We start from the raw sequence: 19,179 nt of genomic DNA, 5'->3' as shown, positions 1-19,179 counted from the left end.
CGGGGGGCTTCGTGCGGAGGGTCTCGGCTCCCTCGGGGAGCGGCTGGGTGCCGCGAGACCCCGGCCCGCCGGGCCCCCTCTCTCGGCCCCGCGGCCGGCGGCCCCGCACCTCCCGGCAGGCGCTGGCCCTTTAAACGGGCGGCCGACGGCGCGGGGTGTCCATGTGGAGCTGCTCCATGCCGTGTTGTCCTGCCCGCCCATTGGCCCGCGGCCCGGTGACGTCTGCTAATGAAATGCGAACGCACTGCGGGGGGAGGATCCGCTGCAAAACCCGGGAGCGGATCGCGCCGCCGTCCCTCCCCGCCCCCTCTCCCGAGCTTCCTCCCGCCGGCCCCTCCCGGGGGCGGGGCACCGTGCAGCTTGCGAAAGGTTCGGGGGGGGGGCGCGGGGCCCGGAGCCACGTGGAGGCGGGGGGGGGGCCGCCGGGGGGGAGGGGCCTCCGCCCCGTGGGGGGGGCCGACGGCGCGGGCCGAGCGCCGACCCCCCCCTCCCCCTCCCGGGCCGCCGCCGGGCCTGGGGCCGCCGCCGGGAGGCGGAAGCGCAGCGCGGAGCCCCGCCCTTCGCGGCCGCGCCCGGCCCCGCCCCCGGCCACGTGTCCGCGCGCCCGAGGCCCCGCCCCCGCCGGGCCCCGCCCCCAGGCGCCGCTCCGGAGCCGGCGGGCGGGGCTCCGGTCCGGGCTTTGGCGGCGGCCCCGGTGTAGTAGCGGGGGCGGCGGCCGGGGGCAGCGCGGCTGCTTCCCCTTGTTGTGTGTCGGTGCCTCCTCGCCATCTTGTTGCAAAGCCCTTTCTTGTCGGCGGGACTCGCGGGGGCCGCGGGGCGGGAGGCGCCGGGCGGGCGGGGCGGCGGGCGGGGCGGGCGGGAGGCGGCGCCGCCGGGGGGGTTTTGGGGCCGCGCCGGGCATTTTTTCCATTTTTATTTTTCCGCACCTCCCGTTTCGGGGGAGCCGCTTCGGGGGGCGCCTGCGTCCCGCGATCCCGGCGGAGCGGCCCCCGGCGCCCGGCCGCAGCCCCCCCGCCCGCCCGGCCGCAGCCCCCCGGCCGCCCGCCCCGCGGCGCCCCCGCGCCCGAGCGATGAGCATAGAGACGCTTCTGGAGGCGGCCCGCTTCCTGGAATGGCAGGCGCAGCAACAACAGAGAGCACGTGGTGAGCGGCCGGGCCGGGCCCCGGGGGGCGCGGGGGGACCCCGGCCGGGGAGGGGGGCGGGGGCCGGGCCGCGGGCGCGCCCGCGCCGCCGTGGGGAGCGTTCCGCCGGGGCGCAGCGCCGCCGCTCCCGCGGGCGCCGGGGCCGGGGAGGGGGCCCGGGCCGGGGCGCCCCGGACTGTCAGCGGCGGGGGGGGGGGGGGGCCCGGGCGGGGCGGGCGGGGGCGCGTCCACGGGCGCGCGTGTGTGGAGTACGCGGGGGGAGGAGCCGCCCGGCAGCCCCGCTCCGGGGCCGGGGCCGGGCCGGCGGGGCGGGGGCGGCCTGGGCAGAATGAAGTGACATCGCGTCACGTGGCCCGCGGCCCCGCCCCCGGCCCCCCCGCGCCTCCTCCCGCCCGCGGCTTCCTCGGGGCCGGTGACGTGGCCGCGCCCCGCCCCCGAACACGTGCACCGGGGACACTCCCGCCGCGCGGGCCGCGCCTCCGGGCCCCGGATCGGAGACCCCGCGGGGGGGCGCTCGGCCCGGCCCCCCCCCCCCCCCCCCGCCGCGGGCCCGCCGCGAAGCTCCCGCCGCCGCCCCTCCCCCTGCGCGGCGCCGCCTCCTGCGTGTCCATTGTTGCCTCAGTGATGAGTCATGCTGGAGGTTGTAAGCGTGCGTGGTGTGTGCGCGCGTGAGTGTGCGTGTGTGCGCGCGTGAGTGTGTGCGCGTGTGCGCGCGGAGGCCACGCCTGCCGCCCGGTGCGGGTGCGCGTGCGTGCGCGCGTGAGGCCGCTGCACATGGCCCCGCGGGGCAGCGCCGGGGGCGGCCGGAGCCGGGCCTCTCAAGGTCAGCAGGGCCGGCCGGGCCGGGGTCGCCGCCGGGCCCTGCAGGGCATGCTGGGAGCTGGGGGGCGGTCGCGGCCCGGCCCGGCCTCCGCGGGCCCGGCCCGGCCTCCGCGGGCCCGGCCTTCCCTCCGGCTCCCCGGCCCGGGCTTTCCGGTTGTTCTGGGCTGTCACGGGCCTGGGAGGAGGCCTGGCCCCCGGGCCTTCCTCCCCTCCTTCTTCTCCCCACCCCGCTCGTACTTGGGGTGTAGAGGGTGACCCGGCCCCTCCCCCCAGCCACTCCTGCTGTGACCGAGCCCTGCCCTCCTGCCATCTCCCGGGGAGGCCTTCCTCCTCCCTCCTCCCACACCTGTGCTCACACTGGCACCAACACTCACCGGGGAACAATGCCCAGCACAACTGTGAAGAGAGCCCTCTGGCCCAGAGGCCCACCCAAGGCAGCCGCCTCACCTTCCCACCCTTACCCTGTCCGCAGGGAGTGGGGAGACCTTGCAGGAGTCCCTACGGGGGTCAGGTCCACACCTGCCTCTGAGGAGGTCTCATTAGAATTCTCCATCCTAGAAGGCCGTGGAGAAAAAAGGCTTTTTCCGGAGCCAGTTGAGGCAGTTCTGCTCTCCTTGCCTGAATCTGTGTCTGTTTGGGTGGCGGCTCACCCCAGAGGCGCCAGCAGTCAGCCCATCCTTCCTTCTGCTTCTTGACATTGTGTGTCTACTCCCTTGAGGTGGGGAAGACCGAGGAGCCACAGGCTGTCACTTGGACCCCACTGTTGTGGAGGGGTCAGACTGGACGGCCATCCTCATCTACCCCGGCCTCTTACGTAGACTCCCTTTCCAGCTCCCAAAGGGACCTTTCTGCCCCCCTTCCCCTCCAGCCCACCTAAGCTGTCCTAGGTGCTCACCAACCTCCAACCAAGGTGAGATATGGGTGGCTGTTCTCTCGGCCCTAGGCCTCTTCAGTTGGGGGTGGGGTAGATTAAAAACCAGCCTCTGGATCTGGTTGGAGAGAGCATTAGGGTAAAGCAGGAGATTCTTGTTGTACAGAGGCCGACAAGAGGGTTCAATTCTGTGTCTCTACAGGACATACTACGTCCAACACAGTTTAATTAAGATAAATTGCTTGCTCTCATAGAGGAGACAGTCAGAGGGCTAAGACAGAGGTGGAGGGTCTGAGAAGTAGGAAACTGAGGAGACTCTTTCCAAGACCTGAGGTAAAGGCCAGGAAACCTTGGGACGAGACCCCTGCCGCCTCTGCCAGCATCAGCCACGTCTTTAGTTGGCAAAGTGCTTTTCATATACTGCCTTGCTTTGTCCTTTCAACACCCCTGGCAGGCCCGGGCAGTTATCCCTTGATTCACAGATGAGACCACCAGGTGAAGTGAGCTTCCTCTGAGCCAGTGGCTCAAATGGAATCTGGACCCAGGGCTTCCTGACTTCCTTGTCCAACCAGCCCCTCTACTCTACCAAATTTACCTCAATGATCTCAATGTTTCGATGTTCTGAGGTCATCCAATTCAACCGCTCTCAAAGCAGGACTTTCCAATGGTGCCTTCCCTGAAAGACCAGGTCCCAAGATGCTTCTCTCCTTCCTCCCCATCTTGGTCTGCTGTAGCATAGGAGCCTGGGGAAGTCACTTGATGTCTCCGGGCATTGTTTCCTTATCTATGAAAGTAGCTTGCACTAGTTGAACTAAGAAAAACCCTCCCCAGGCCTTATGGAGAGCCCCAACACCATCCTTCAGGACCAGGGACTGGAGAGGCCTAACTAGAGAAGGAAGAGCCCTGTACGTAGACAGTGGGGATGGGTGGGGGGGATGTCTGGCCCTGCTGGGGCTTACTGTGTTTCCTACTTTCCATGGGCTGGGGAAGGAATGAGAGGAGGTAGTGAGCTGGGCTTGGGGGGGGGCAGGGGGAGACAATGATTGTACAGAGCTCCAGGTCCCCAGAAATCAACTCATCTGCTTCCCAGTCACATTAGAGATAGACCGCCCTCGATTCACACAAGCACACATGTATGCACATGTTTGCAGGCATCTCCCCATTTGACTGGAAGCCCCTTCAGGGCAGGAACCATCTGTTCGTCTTTCAGATATCTTAGTAAAGGTCCTGGCATTAGGCAGGGAGGATCATGTAGGGTATAGGGTGTCATGGTGTGTCCCACTTCTGTCATAGTTAGTGATGATTACGATCCCCGCGTCATGTTCAGGCTGCTGGAGGAACCACAGGAGGTTGGGCTGAGCTAGGGGAATCTACAGGAGGCAGATTGGGGAGCACCCGGGGCCTATTGGAAACCTTGGCCCTTCTCCCAGAACAGGCCTGGAGATGCCAGGTCCTTCTTGGCTACGGAGAGAGGGAGGGATCCCAAGGTGAGTTAGCCAAGTTGGTTGCTGAGAATTTCAGAAGGGCCCTTCTGTGCAGTTTGGAGGAAGCAGGAAACTGAGGCAAAGGCTGGAAGAGGGATGTATGTTGGAGGGCCTTGAAGGCTTGTTTTTCTCTCCTTTCTCCTTTTCCTTCCTGCTTCCCTTTTCTTGCCCATCCCCCCATACATGCTGGCGCCAGGTCTTTGGAAGGGGGAGGAGCGTATGTATTCTCTCTCAGAGCTGAGCCTGGCCTGTCAGGAAGCCACTGAGGACTCCAGTTATGAACCTGCCCCTCCACTTTCCTTCTCCTTCCAGGAGCTGTTGGGGGGGGGGGGTTAGGGATTGGATACTGGAAGCCTGAGGGGGTTTCTGATTGGCCAAGGGCCCCCTCTGACCAGAGTAGTTCCAGAGCGCTCCTTCCCCCTCTCTTGGGGTCATGTTTCTCAGCTCCGCCTCTGAGCCTACCTCCTTGGGGTGGCATGTTTGAGGCGTGTCCCAGCACACATGCAAATGACCCGCTGGGGTGGCTGTGCTCCTCTTGTTCCCTATCGACACCCCCCCAGCCCTGGGTTTGCAGGGCACGCCAGGCAGGGTGACCTGCTGATCTGGCCAGGAGCCAGAGAAGAGGTAGAAGGGAAAAAAGGCCCAGGCAGGTGGGAGGAGCCGGGGGCATCCCTCCACCTCCCCTCTCCCAGCACCCAGACACAAAGGGCAGGGGTTTGGGAGAGGAAGGCTGGCCTTGTGCCGCCCTTCCTGGTGAGAAGGTGCTTGGGTTCACTGCCCTGCCCTGCCCTGCCCTCCTCTCATTCCTCCAGCCTGAATGGCTAAGCAGATCTGCCATATTCTTTCCAAGTTCTCTCCCTTTCCTGGACCCATACTCCCAGAGGAGGAAAACACAAAAAAACAACCAAGTGCTACAGGTCTCATGATTCCTCCCAGGCACCCCTGGGAACTGTTTGGAGGCCTTCCTGGCCCTTGAGACATTCTGGTTCCACTAGTGCATCGAACCGAGAGCAGGAGATTCATTCCTAACTTCCTCTTTGAGATCCCATCAAGAATTCCACACTTGGGAGGCACAGACCTGCCTTTGTCCCTTACTTCCTGGCTGGGTGACCCTGAGCAAGTCACTCCCTCAGAACCTCTCGGCATCCATAAAATGCCTCCCCATCCTCCCTTGGTTGTGAGAATATAGCAATGGCAGCTCCTGCCTAGGTCTGCAACACAAGTTCCAAGCATTGATCAGAGAATCAACCAGTTGAGATGCTGCATGTGGATATGTTTTAGGGGAAATTGTGAAATGCTGTTAATATTCTAACTGGGAGGCCATTCAGCCTCCTGGAAAGGACCCCAGACTGTAGGAAGCCAGGGTTACAATCCTTCAACTGGGCAATAGAAATCTAGGCAGAATATACCCAGGATGAACCAAAGGTGATGCGGTGGGCAGCTTCAAGGAAGGCTTCCCAGGAGAGGAGGCAAGTCCCTCCCAGCCTCTTGCTTCATCTTCCCCGTTTGTAAAATAAGGGTGCTGGCCTTGCATGACCTCCAAGGCCCCTTCCCATCTCACCCCCTTGGGTTCTCCCCAAGGAGCCTTGGAGGATGGGTACCTGGGGAGGGGTTTTCTCTCAGCCAGTTCAAACCTGAAGCTGAGAACCTTTAGTTGTGACACCCACTGTAGAAACCTGAGTTTAGGGCAAAGGGGCCTGGAGTCGGGAAGACCTGGGTTCAAAAGCTACCTTATAGGGGCAGCTAGGTGGTGCAGTGGATACAGCCTGGAGTCCGGAGGACCTGGGTTCAAATCGGGTCTGAGACGCTTAATAATGACCTAGCTGTGGCCTTGGGCAAGCCACTTTAACCCCATTTGCCCAGCAAAAACCTAAAAAAAAAAAAGCTACCTTATTAGTACCTATCCCCAAATAATTCGGCCTCAGTTTCCCTACCTACCTCCCAGAGTTGCTATGAGGATGAAATGAGCTCGTTGTTGTGCAGTGACTGGCCTAACGGTTGTCTCCCTCCCCGGGGTGAGGCCCCAGCTGCCCCTCGACCTTGGGTAGCCCCTGTCCCCGGCTCCCGGAGGCCCCGGGAGGATGGTCGGTGCCTTGGCATCGCGGCCCCCAGTTGAACTGACCGCTCTTGGTTCTTTCTCACCCATACAGAAGAACATGAGAAACTTCGGCTGGAGCGGGAGCAGGAACAGAAAGCCGGCGCCACGAGGGTTAATCATATGCTGCCCCCTGAAGAGCCCCGGATTGAGGCCCCCCCCACTTCCCTTGTCCCCTCCAGCTCCACCTCCGGCGCCCCCACCCCCGCTGGCCACCCCAGTGACTGTCATACCCATCCCTGTGGTGACAGGCTCCCCGCAGCCGATGCCACCCCCGCCACCCCTCCCGCTGCCCCCTGCCCAGCCGCTAACCCTAGCCCCTCGACAGCCAGCTCTGGTCAGTGCGCCCGGACTCAGTATCAAGGACCCCATCCCCCCACTCCCCAGGCCACCAGCCACCGCCGCCCCACTGCTGCCGGACTCGAAGGGCACCGCCGCACCCACGGGCAGCCCCAAACCCCTGCAGCCCTTCCCCACACCCATCCTGACCATCGCCCAGCACCATGTGGTCCAACAGCCCATTCAGCCCCAGCTGCCGCCCCCCCCGCAGCCCCCGCCGGCCACGCTGGCCGCTCTGAAGCTGGCACCGGCCGAGGAGGCGAAGCCCACGGAGCAGAAGAAACGGCCCGGGGGGTGAGTGAGACCCTGGGCGGCCCCACGCGTGGGGGGTTCCTGCCCAGCCCGGCTTCTGCCCCGGGAGCCCGGCCTCACCCCCTCTGTCTGACTTGCAGGATCGGGACCAGGGAGGTGCACAACAAGCTGGAGAAGAACAGGTGGGTGAGACCCCGGGCCGGACCCCCCCCCCCCGCGTGGCGCTCCCCCCCCCCCGCGTGGCGCCCCCCCCCCGTGCTGACCCCTGCCTCTCCCCCCAGGCGCGCCCATCTGAAGGAGTGCTTCGAGACTCTGAAGCGGAACATCCCGAACGTGGACGACAAGAAGACGTCCAACCTGAGCGTGCTGCGCAGCGCCCTGCGCTACATCCAGGTGCGGGCCGGGGCGGGCCGGGGCGGGCGGGCGGGCGGGCCTGCGGGAGGCGCCGCCGCCTCCCCTCCCCCTCCTCCCCTCCCCCCTCCACGCGGGCGGCGAGCACATGGCCCGGGCGGGCGCTGACGTCAGCGGGGCTCCCTCCCTGCGGGGGAGGGGAGGAGGAGGGGCGCGCTGCGCGTGCAGCGCGGCGGCTGGGGGAGGGGCGGGGGCGCGCGGCTCCCCGCGGCCCCTCCCCCACCCCCTCGGCTGGATTTTCGGGAGGGCTCATGGGAGACTGCGAGGCTTCCGGGGGGGCCCCGGCGCTTGGGGCAGGCCGGGGGCGCCTCTCCGGGCGCGGGGCTCCGCGGCGGCCGCTCTTCGCCTTTTAAAAATAGCTCCTTCCGCCGCGAGGAACCCCCGGCCCGCCCGCGCCGCGTCTCCTCTGCAGTGGGGCGGGCCCCAGGGCAGACGGTTGCCATGGCAGCCGCGAGGGCCCGTCTCCCTGGAAACCGCGCGGCCCCGCAGGTGTGCACGCGCGCCCGGAGCGCAGGCGGGGGAGGGCGCTGGGGGAAGGGCAGGGCCTGACGTCACTCGTCTGCGGCCCCGGGGGCGCTGGGCTAGGGGGTTCTCGGCGGGCGCCCCCCCCCCCCAGGACAGCCCTCGGGCCGCGGGGTCGCCGCTCCCCTTGTCACGGGGCCCGAGGACGCCCCGACCCCCCCCTCCCGGCGCCCTTCCCGGAGGGCTGGGGGAGGGGCGGCCGGCGGGCTGGCTGGGGGCCAAGGCGCTTCCCGGCACGGGCGGGGGGCGGGGCCGAGGCCGCTCATTGGTCCACCGGGAATGAGCCGGGCTGGGCTGCGGGGGCGGCGGGCCAATCGGCTGACGGCCCGGGCGTGACGCGGCCGAGCGGCTCCGCGTGGGAGCGCGCGTGCTCGCCGCGCGGCCGGAGGGGGCGGGGGAGGCGGGGCGGCGCCGGGGGAGGGGGAGTGCCGAGGAGACTGAACGGGAAAGAGGCTGGAGTTGGGGCCGGGCCGGGCCTGTGGCGCCCCCGCCCCAGCAAGTGTCGCAGGGACCCTGGCACCTTGGGCAGTGCTGACTCCACCCTCCTCACAGGCATGGGGCGCTGCCGTTGCCCCCCTCTAGGGTGTCTGGTCTGGGCCGCCTTTGTGCAGTCCGCACGGAGCTCCTGGGCACGACCTCGGGGCGCAGGTGCTGGAGGCCCGGGGACCTGCCCAAGGCCCTAGGCTCTAGGCTCTCCCTTGGCGCCCAGGCGCTTTTCCTTCATTCCAGTAGAGGAAACAAGCCACAGACGCGCCTCTATAAAGCTAGATCCCAAGCTGATACAAAGTAACCCGGGGTCAGAGCTGATACAAAGTAACCCAAGGTCAAAGCTGGAGGATCAAAAGGAGGTAGAAACTGTAGCTGCTGCTGGAGGGGAGCCAGCAAGTCCGGAAGGCAGAAGGGACTGAATGAACAAAGCACAGGCAACAGGGAGAGTGTTACAGGCCCGGGACACCGAGATGGCAGACCGGGAGGGCATGGCGGAGAGAGCTGCTGGTTTGTGGACATGTGAGTGCCTGCTGGGGGCTGTGGAGAGCAGAGGAGGAACTGTGGAAAGGCTTGACTGAAGGCTTGAGACACAGGCGCCATCTTTGGAGAACTTGGGCTGAGGTCAGCAAAGGGGGAATCAGAGACTGAAATAAAGAGGGAAGGAACCAGGATGCCAGGCCAGGGCTCAGCAGGTTGTGGGGGATGCTCTGGGCAATGTAGATTTAGGAGGAGAGGGGCCCTTAGAAGCCAGCCAGTAGTGAGACCCCTGAAGCAAACAGATGGCAGGAATTGTTCTTCCTTGACTCCACATTCAGGGCCCCCATCCACTCTCAGCTGTGATGAGGGGTTTAGAGCTTGCCCAGTGGGTTAGGGAATCAGTTAACCAGGACCTTCTTAAACAAAACCAGCCCCCATGTGTACTGGGGCTGCCCGCCTTTGGAACATTCCACTCCCAGAGCTCCCCTACCTCTGCCAAGAAGGGTGGAATGTTCACTCCGTCATCTCTTCCTGGAGCAGTCTGGGCTCTGGAAATGTCCCCACATTCCCTTTTGTTTCATTCTTGTGTCCCTCGTGGTTGATGTCATGTGTGCAGTCTTGCTAATTCTCTCAATTGTTCTCTGTCAGCTCATGTAAGAGAAGGTCTGGGGATGAGGCATTGATTTGAACCTGGGTTTCTGTCCTATTTTAGACACTTACTAGCCAAGTGATCCCGGGCAAGGCGAGTTTACTATCTGTAAGATGAGAGGATTGCCACCCGGGCCTTCCAGGGCCCCTTTCCAATTCCAAACTTGAGCTTCTTGTTTCCCATTCTTCTCTGTGGTCTTCTTGTAAGGCAGTGGATACAAAGTAAATGTTAGTCCTCCTTCTCTATGTCATACTCGAGAAGTAAATGATCCATTTGAAACTCGTATAAGCAATTGTATAAGAAAGTCTGCTCAAATGATGGCATCATGTTGTAGAAGGACTATGGAAGAGTATCCTGGTTCAGATCCCATGTCGGCCTCAGTTTCTTCATCTACAAAATAAGGGGGTTGGTTGACAGTACCCACAGTCACTCCCGGCTCTGGAGCCCGGAGCCTGATCCTTGGGACTAAGGGCAAGTCATTTATTTTTTCAGACTTTGAGTTTTCATCCATGTAAGTTGGCCATTACAATATCCTACTTTCTCCGCAAAAGAGACACAAGGAAATTGTTTTTTAAAGTGTCACATACTGTAGAAAGGCGAGAAATTATTTTATCAGTGAAAGATTAATTTTCTTAATGTGACATAGGGGCTGTCACAGTTCAGAGATGACATTGGCATACACAGCAAGGCTTGAAGAAGGTTCCATAGAGAAGATGAGACTTAAGTTGGGTCTTTGAAATGGGTGATGTTGGAGTAGATGGAGAGAAGGAAGAGAGCATCCATGTGGGGGTCAAATAGTGATCTGAGGGGGAGTGGCAAGAGTGAGTGGATGGGGCCGAGGGGTAGAAACTCGGGGGTGGGGAAGAGTGGGGGGCATGGTGTTCGAACCTTGAAGACTTGATGGTGTTTGCAGGCCCTAGGGGGTTGATTAATCCTGAAAAGTAGAGCAGGAGAGGAGTCTTAAGACTTTTAAGGCCATGTGATTTCCTCAGAGTGGGTCCTCCCCATGGGAACTCAGCAAATGTTATTCAAGGATTGCTGTAATTTTAAAAATTGCTGGAAAATTGATGGGTTCATTAGCAGGAATAAGAAAGGTAGGGGAAAGAACAAGGTTTGAGGACAAAAAGGTGTGTTGAGTTTGGGGTATGTCTTGTTTCAAGGGATGTTATTCTATATTATTATAATATCACACAAGCAGAAATGAGCAGCTTGGGGTGAGCTACTTGGAACTTAGCTCTTTCATTCGGCCTGTACTCGAACTGAAACCTTTCCAGCTTGGTAGGACCTGCCAGAACGATTAGCACTCTGCTGGCATTCCCATGGGGGAAGCCCAGAGGGCATCAGGGCAGGCTTATTTGGGAGACACAAGAATAGCTCTCCTCTATGCTGGTACACCTGGGTGCGTTTGGAAATGGGACCTCCATGTAAGTCCTCCTTCCATGGAGAAGTATCTGCAAGGACCCTTGGCTCCTTGGCAACTGTGCCAGTGAAACTCAAGCTCTGAGAGCTCTTAGCAGGATGACAAGAATTTGAATAAGGTTTGGCAGCAGGGCCTGCCTGGCTAAGTTTGGAAAGGGGGCTCACCAGATGGGGGTGAATTGTTTTTGATGACAGCAGTTTGTGAAACTGCCAACGAAGGTGTACAGGGATCATATTTTGCATCAGTAGTCGTTGGAAGCATTGGACTTGAACTCTAGATGAGGAAGCTGTGGTTGGGAGGGCCGATCTGGCTCCCTCAAAGCCGCTCAGCTCACAAACATGGGAACGCAGGCTTGGCTGTGGGTTCCTTTTTTTCCCGCCATGTTGTCTTTGGAAATATGAGGCCAGCAGATTACTTAGAAGGCTATTTGTGGCAGTAATCCAGATGTGAAGAGATAAGGATCTTTCTTGGGCTTAGGAGGGTGACAGTGGGATTGGACAGGACCACAGGAGAGGATTCCTTTTTCTTTTTTTTTTTTTTAAGCTGGCTTCATACATAGGTTTCTGAACATGTTCATATACGCCACCCCTCCCCCTTCTTGCTAACGTTATCTCCTGCAACAAAGATGAAGAAAGAAAAAAGTTCTGCAAAACTAACCACCACATGACTGTGTCTGATATTCTAAGTCACCCACCTGTGCAATGAAGGGAACAAGGTACAATTTTCTCAACTCTCTTCTGAGTACAGGCTTGGTGGCTAGAATTGCACAGCCTTCAGTTTTGTTTTATTCATTCTGTTTGCATTCTTTAAAGATATTTTAAGGGAATAATTAGCAAGTTTTCCTGTCTGAAGAAGGAAGGGAAAAAAGAATGAAAGTCTCTAAACCTAGACAATGGTGAATTTTATGGAATCTTTAGCAGAAATAGGGAAGACAGGGACAAAACTAAGCCAGGGTAAGATGGTATGCTCAGTTTTTGGTGTGTCTGTTTGAATGGTTGGGGCAACCTCCAAATAAAAATGACTCAAGATAAACACAGGGAAATCACCTATATTTGAAGCTACAAGAATAAATGAAGTCTTTCAGGGTGCATTTGAAGAGAGAGAAAAGTGTAGGCCTGAGAATTCAGCCTGGAAAAAGCCCTCAGTTAAGAGGCAAAATGAGCAGGAGGAACTTGCAGAGGGGGCACCCTCTGATACATTAGTGGGCCCAAAGCCAACCGAGGAGATCAGTGTGATCTCAGGCTTGATGCCGTCTCTAGTATGTAACACATCCTCAGACAAGGCCTTTGGAGGTGGCCAGAATGCTGGCCTTGGTAGTACCTAGAAGGGTCACTTTTAAGTTAAGGGAGGTGAGAATGAAAGGCGGAGTTTGAGGCCAAGAAAAGAGAGGGGAAGAAGGGGTTGGAACAAGGACAGATTCCCCGTTTGCAGAAGTATGGCTTGGGCAAGGTCGAGGAGAAGGATTCGTCCTGGGAAAATGCCTCTGTGTGCTTGAAGAGCGGGGAGCTGGTAGGGAAAGAGATTGGAGATGCTGAGAATGGGAAAATTGGGAGAGAATTCCAGCCCAGGTGAGGGGGTTGGCATTAAGGTAGGTAGTGAGATGATCTGCCTCAGGTAGAATCGGGCAGGGGGATTGGAGCTTGGAGAGAGAGGATAGAGCATGGGCACTGTTGAGCTAAGCAGGGCAGTGGTATTGCCAAGCCTCTGGCATGACAGCAGTGACGATATGTGAGGACTCTGGACCAGCCTGGGAGTAAGAACAGGAAAAAAAAGATTATGGGATGCCACCATTTTCCAGGCCTGATTTGTGGGCTTGGTGAAAGGGGACAGTGAGTCAAAGATAGAAAGTGGCCATTAAAAAACTAAACATTGTTAAAAAAGAAATTAAAATCGAAAGCAAGAAGACTATTGAATTAATATGTAAAGCCAAGAGTTGGTTTTATGAAAAAACTATTAAGAAGTAAACTAACGTGCCAGGAACTCCTTGTGAGCAGGGGAGATTACCCTACCGAAAATGGGACCCACCAGAGACACAAAATGCTATTTAAGGTTGGAAGAATTATTCTTTGCAATTAGGATGAGGGAGTATATCAGGAAAGCCTTCACGAAGAAGGTCGTGTTGAGAGACCAGATACTCTAAACACAAGACCCAGGGGCAGAAAAATATGACATAGGGTGAGGAATTTAGAGAATAGGGTTTTCAAAAGTGAGGTGACACCAGAGGAGGAATGAAAGAGTTGACAGGAAGTCATGGTTTGTAAGGGTGGGAGGGAACACTTGGAGAGTTTGTGCCCAGGAAGGACACCAGGTGCTTTAGAGGTCATGATAACAATGACTCCTTCCTTGCCCTCATGGGGTCTTGGGTTATACTGACCCTTCTGTGACATGGCTGGAGGGGAGTTGGGACCCTGTGGAGATTAAAAAAACCAGGAAAATGGAGATTGAATCTTGGGGAGACTGCACTAGAATAGGGAGGAGGCAGGAGAAGGGAGCATCAGGCCTACCCTTTACCGCTATCGACTTGGGGCCCTGGATTCCCTTTTTGCAGAAGGGGCAGTGGGCAATGCATTCCTTCCTGAGAAAGCCAAGGCTCTAAGAAACCAGTTCCCATCCACACTGAGCCCAGACTTCGCTCCAGAGAGGTAGAAGCCAGGGGCTCACAGTGGGATTCCCATAATCTAGTATTTGGATCTTTGGCCTGGGCTTTGTCCCCAGGTAAACTCTGACCCCTTCCCATCTACCTCTTCCCATCATCCCTCACTGGGGTGATTATCCCTCAGCTGCTGAGCGTGATTCCTACGTGTGTCCCCAACTTCTTGTCCCTCAGACGCTGAAGCGGAAGGAGAAGGAGTATGAGCATGAGATGGAGCGGCTGGCCCGAGAGAAGATAGCCACCCAGCAGCAGCTGACGGAGTTGAAGCATGAACTGAGCCAGTGGATGGACGCGTTGGAGATGGAGCGGGTCCTCCGACAGGCGGGGCAGCCCGAGGATGACCAGGCCTCCACCTCTACCGCCTCAGGTACTCCTGCCCGGACCCATCTGCTCTCCTTCTGCCCCTTCCCCCTGGGGCTCCAGGGTCCCTCTGGCCTCCCACCTGGCTGAGTTTACTTACTCTTTGCTCATCCTGTTCTCTTCCCCTTCTCTCCCTCTTCTGGCGCCTCTACTATCACCCAAATAGAAGGTGAGGATAACATGGATGAAGACATGGAGGATGACCGGTCAGCCATGGGGCTACCCAAGCTGAGCCAGCGGTCACAACCTGAGCTCCTGAAGCCGGCTCCCCTGCCTCCTAGTACAACCCCTGCTGCCCCAGCTCCTCACTCCCACCCTGCAGCTCTGCAGCAGAAGCCCCCTCCTCCAACAGCTACCGCCCAGACCCTGGTCTCGGCCCCCGCCCACCTTGTGGCCACGGCGGGAGGGGGCTCGACGGTCATCGCTCACACGGCCACCACCCACGCCTCAGTCATCCAGACTGTGAACCACGTGCTCCAGGGCCCAGGGGGCAAGCACATTGCCCACATCGCCCCTTCAGCCCCCAGCCCGGTGCAGCTGGCCCCTGCCACCCCCCCCATTGGCCACATTACTGTCCACCCTGCAGCCCTCAACCACGTGGCCCACCTGGGCTCCCAGTTGCCCCTTTATCCACAGCCCGTGGCCGTGAGCCACATCGCCCACACCCTTTCCCACCAGCAAGTGAATGGCACTGGCGGGCTGGGGCCACCGGCCACAGTAATGGCCAAGCCGGCTGTGGGTGCCCAGGTGGTCCATCACCCCCAGCTGGTGGGCCAGACGGTCCTGAACCCGGTGACCATGGTCACCATGCCGTCCTTCCCTGTCAGCACCCTGAAGCTGGCCTGAAGGGGCTTCACCTGGAGGTCCCTGGCCCCCCTCCCCACCAAGCAGCTCCACACATTCCAGCCCAGTCCCATTCCCTGCCCTCGGGGGAAGGGCAGGGTGCAGAGACTGAGCCCCGAGGGAGAGGAGGATGGGCCAACCCCTCCCCACACCAAGGAGCTGGGCCAGGAGGGCACCAGGGGAATGGGCCGGCCCTGCTGCATTTGGACTTGACAAAGAGCTCAAGAGACACTTTGGTGAGCGTGGTCCCCATGGCTCTGGTAGCTGCCTCGATTTCCGTTCTTGTCCCGGTCTGTCCCTGCCTCGCCTCCCCTCCCCCTGTAATCAGTGAGCTGTGGATGTGATGGTCTTGGTTTTTGTCCCTTGTCCCTCCCTCCTTCCCATCCCCCCCTCATGTGCTGCTGATGCTGCTATTGCTCTGTCGGGTGAGGTGGCTGAGCTCTGGGGGCCTACCCACCCAAACCCCAGGGGTTCTCCGCCCTGAGTGGGGGGAATTGAGGCCATTTTGTCCAGATAACCATCGTGTGGAGGTCTGGGGTGGGGGCTGCTGTGAACACAGGTGATGGGAAGCAGATGGTTCACAGGGCTGAAGGAGCTGGGGTGGGAGGGATTAAATACAGACCCGATATCTGGGGATCCCCGCCAACACCCTTTCCCTTGGTCCACACTACAGTCTGATTGATCCATCTGAAGTCACTGTGATTTGTTACAGTAGAAACTATTTAAGACAATTCTCTACTAATAATAAACCAAATGAAAGAGAAACCAGTGAGATTCCCGTGGGGGTTTGTTGCTGATGTGTTCTTCTGCCCTCCACCCCACTTCCCTAAGCCCCCCCACAGGGTCTCCATGGCTCCTTGGCTCCCCCCTCTGCTCCTCTTGGGGCCCCCCAGGCAGATCCTTTCAGGGACGGGGGAGGGGGAGGCAGAGGAGAGGGGCCGAAGCTCCACAGCCCCCTCCTCTCCCCTTTGCTCAGATATGTGGCCGTGTGTGCATGTGTGTTCTGTGCATGCTCAGTCTGTGCGCCTGTGTTTGTGGGCAGGTATGCGTGTGTCTGTTTCTTGGTGCCCCCCTCTCCCCCTCCCCACTCACATTGAACTTGACGAAGAGCCTTGTGGTTTGGGTTCTAGGGTCCTTGATTCTTCTCTGGGCTGAATTCAGGGGGCCTGGTGACCAGAGGGTTATGATCATGGGGAGGGGAGGCTGTAATGATGGCCCCACTCCCCGCTCAGACATAGACCAGGCTTCCTTCTAGGTCCTGGGAAGGACTGGGGATCATATCAGAAACTGGTGTTTTGGACATGGAGACTAAAAAAAATTGGGCAGTAAGTGCAGCCTATATCTCCCCCTTTTCCTTCTGGTGTTCCCCTTGGACCTTCTTACACCCCTCTTTCTTTCACCTCTCTGGTTTACTTTTGATGCTTTGGACTGAACCTGGAGACCAGTCACTTTAGCATCCTGCTGCCTCAGTTTCTGAGGATGGCTCTCAGGCATTCCTCCAGAGGGGAATGAAAGGGAAAGAGATTGCCCATTCCTGCACCCTGTCCTCCAACCCCAGCTCCCAAAGAGATAGGGCTAGGGATGGGGCTTAGGATGGGGCCAGGAGGGGCCTGCTTCCCCCTGGCCCTCCCTCCTAGTGAGTCTACCTTTGGGGACAGCTTTGGTTTCTCCTCTCTTTTCACGTAGTTATTACAAGTGACCTTGTGTAAAACATATGCGCATACATGTCCACTCAGATACCCCTTTAGGCACATAACTATTCAAATGTATACATATACATATATATATGTATATACATACATATATATGTGTGTGTGTGTATACATATATATATATATATATATATATATATCTCATATACTCGTTGCCTTTGTGGGGACTGATGGGCAAGGATAGAGGCAGGCACCTGGGCTTCTCAGGAGTGTTTGTGACTAAGTTGAGTGTGTGTTCTGGGGAAGAATAGGCATTGGAGAGGGGCCTGGGACCCTTGAAGCTCCCATACTCCTCCCATCTTCTGTCTGTGGTGCCATTCTGGAGGCTGGCTTTGCTATGTAGGGCGTCTTGGGTGTCAGAGGGGCAATGTGAACAACTCAGAGGTTCCAAAGTGGATTCTGACTGGGAGTCACCCAATTGCCTCCAAACCCATTTTCAGTTCCCTCTTTGAACTGGGAGATTTTAGGCTTTTAGGGTTCCTTCCTCTTCTTTTGTCTTTCTCTCTTGGGAAATGAACAAGCAGGTCATTCCATTGGGTTCCTGGCCTTGTGAGAGGGGCTGGCCTAGGTAGTAACAGCTTACTCCTGCCTAAGTTTCCTTCCTTCCGGTGGCAGCCTTCACCCCATGGCCTCCTGTCATAGTCCTTGGAGTCATCAGTTCCACTTTATCTACCATGTAACCTTGTAGACATCAGGCCCTTGGGGGCGGGGCAGGGCGGGGCAGTCTGGGATGGCGTGGAGGCCCAGCATAGTTGGGAGACTTGCTGTCTGTCCTCTCTTCTCCTCTTTGCCCTTCCATTCCCCTCCCCTCCCCATCTTTCAGCCATGTACCAGTCGTGGCCAGGCATTATAGAAACTAATGTGCCTCCCCCCACTCTCTGGGGATTGTGCCCAGATACCTCATCCACCCCCCCACCCCCCAAGGCACCTGGGACAGGAGGGGTCTGTGTTGTGCTCACTGTGTCTTGAGTGGCTCTGATGGGTGGTGTTGCTGTTGTGTTTTTCTGTTGTTTTTCTGGTGAATGCTGTGACGCTGTAACATTGGGGGGGTTGTCGTGCCCCTGCTTCCCCAGCCTCATCCTTACGGAGTGTCTTCTCCAGCAGCCACCAGGACCAGGCCTAGCCCTAGCCTGCTCTGCCTCTCCCCAGACCTTCTAACTTGGGACACACACACACACACATACACAATATACCCACACAGATACCCACAGACACTCACACATCTTACCTCTCATGCTTATTTTATTTTTTTATGTTTTCTAAGTGACTCACTGGCTGGGAGTCTTTACCTCGATGGGCTCGGGTCCTCAGGGGGCCGGGGAAGAGGGGCCGGTGGGCAGGGTGAGCCCAGCGGGGTGTTTTAGGGCTCACGCATAGGCCCTGCCCTCTCCAGGATGAGCCCCTGTCCCTCCTCAGGGCGTGCCCCCTCCCCCAAGAGGTGGCCCTTGTTTACAGTGAGGACTCAGTCACTGTGTCTCTGTCTCCGGAAATCTGAACCCTCAAGACCCCGGACTGTAGAGATTTTTATGTGTTTGGATACATCTGCTGTGTGAAAAACAAACCCTACAAAAACCCTAATTTTGTACATATTGTATTTTTACTATTGAGCTGTATCCTAGTGGCTGTTCATGCTCTAAGACTAGATATTGGGACATGAATACTCTCCATGTAAAAGCACTTGCCTGGAATAAAACAATGAAACAAATAAATCTGCTCGGAATGTGAGTCGGGGCCTTGCAGACACCCCAGTGGTTTGGGGGGGGGGGGATTGGGGCCAGAGGCAGAGATAGGGAAGTGGGGGGGAACCCCTTGTTCGTTTTTCATATCACGACCAATCAGGACCCTCAGGCTGAATTTGGACACATAGAACTTCACCGGTCCTTGGTTTCCTCATCTGTAAAACAAAGATTGGTCTAGATGCTTGTTCGGCCATTTCGGTGGTATCGACTCTTCATGATCCCGTTTGAGATTTTCTTGGCAAAGATGCTGGAGGGGTTTGCCGCTTCTTTCTCCAGCTCGGAAAATTGAGACAGATGGGATTAAGTGACTTACCTAGGGTCATACAGCTCATAAGCATATGAAGCTGGATTTGAACTTAGATGTTCTTGACTCCATGTCAGGCACTCTTACCTAGCGTGCCACCCAGCTTCCCTAGCCTAGATAACCAGTTCTGCGTCTACAGTTCCCTGCCCTCCCCAACCCAGTTCAGTTGTTTCTCCTTTCCATCCACATGGTTTTAGAATTTTTCTAAGGCACACTGTCACCCATTATCTTCACGAATTGGAAGGACTTCATGTGACCTGTTGGGGTGCTACAAGCTCAGTAGGTAGCAGTAACTGGACATGGAGCTCCAGCGTCCTGCCTTGGGGTTGTAAGGAAAGTCTTTTGTAAACCTTAGGAATAAGGTTAGGAATGAGCTGAAATTTCATTGGTATAGGGAAATCCTGAGTGAGCAAGCTCCACATACCAATGTAGGTTGGCACCCGTTTTGTAACATAGAATCCTGGTTTGTTTGACAAAGCATCAGGTTAAGTGGTGTACCTGAGTTCACACCATTAGCTTGTGTCAGAGGCATGATTTGAAACCAGATGTTCCTGGCTTTGAGAAAACCTTAAGAGTGAGAGTTGCTATTGTCTT

The 19,179-nt window shown here is 58.1% G+C and overlaps 1 protein-coding gene across 1 annotated transcript; it reads left to right on the top strand.

Annotated features, from left to right (window-relative positions):
- The first annotated feature begins 1,013 nt into the window (after positions 1 to 1,013).
- MNT (MAX network transcriptional repressor) lies at positions 1,014 to 18,268 on the top strand. The gene is given in 7 exon segments (XM_074189212.1): positions 1,014 to 1,143; positions 6,471 to 6,571; positions 6,573 to 7,048; positions 7,147 to 7,188; positions 7,288 to 7,399; positions 13,802 to 13,994; positions 14,154 to 18,268. Coding segments are annotated over 7 exon segments (1,677 nt in total). The 5' UTR covers positions 1,014 to 1,070; the 3' UTR covers positions 14,834 to 18,268.
- The last annotated feature ends 911 nt before the right edge of the window (positions 18,269 to 19,179 follow it).

This window comes from Macrotis lagotis, chromosome 5 (genome assembly GCF_037893015.1).
Source record: "Macrotis lagotis isolate mMagLag1 chromosome 5, bilby.v1.9.chrom.fasta, whole genome shotgun sequence".
Classification (NCBI taxonomy): Eukaryota; Metazoa; Chordata; class Mammalia; order Peramelemorphia; family Peramelidae; genus Macrotis; species Macrotis lagotis.
This window is presented reverse-complemented; position numbering and strand designations above follow the sequence as displayed.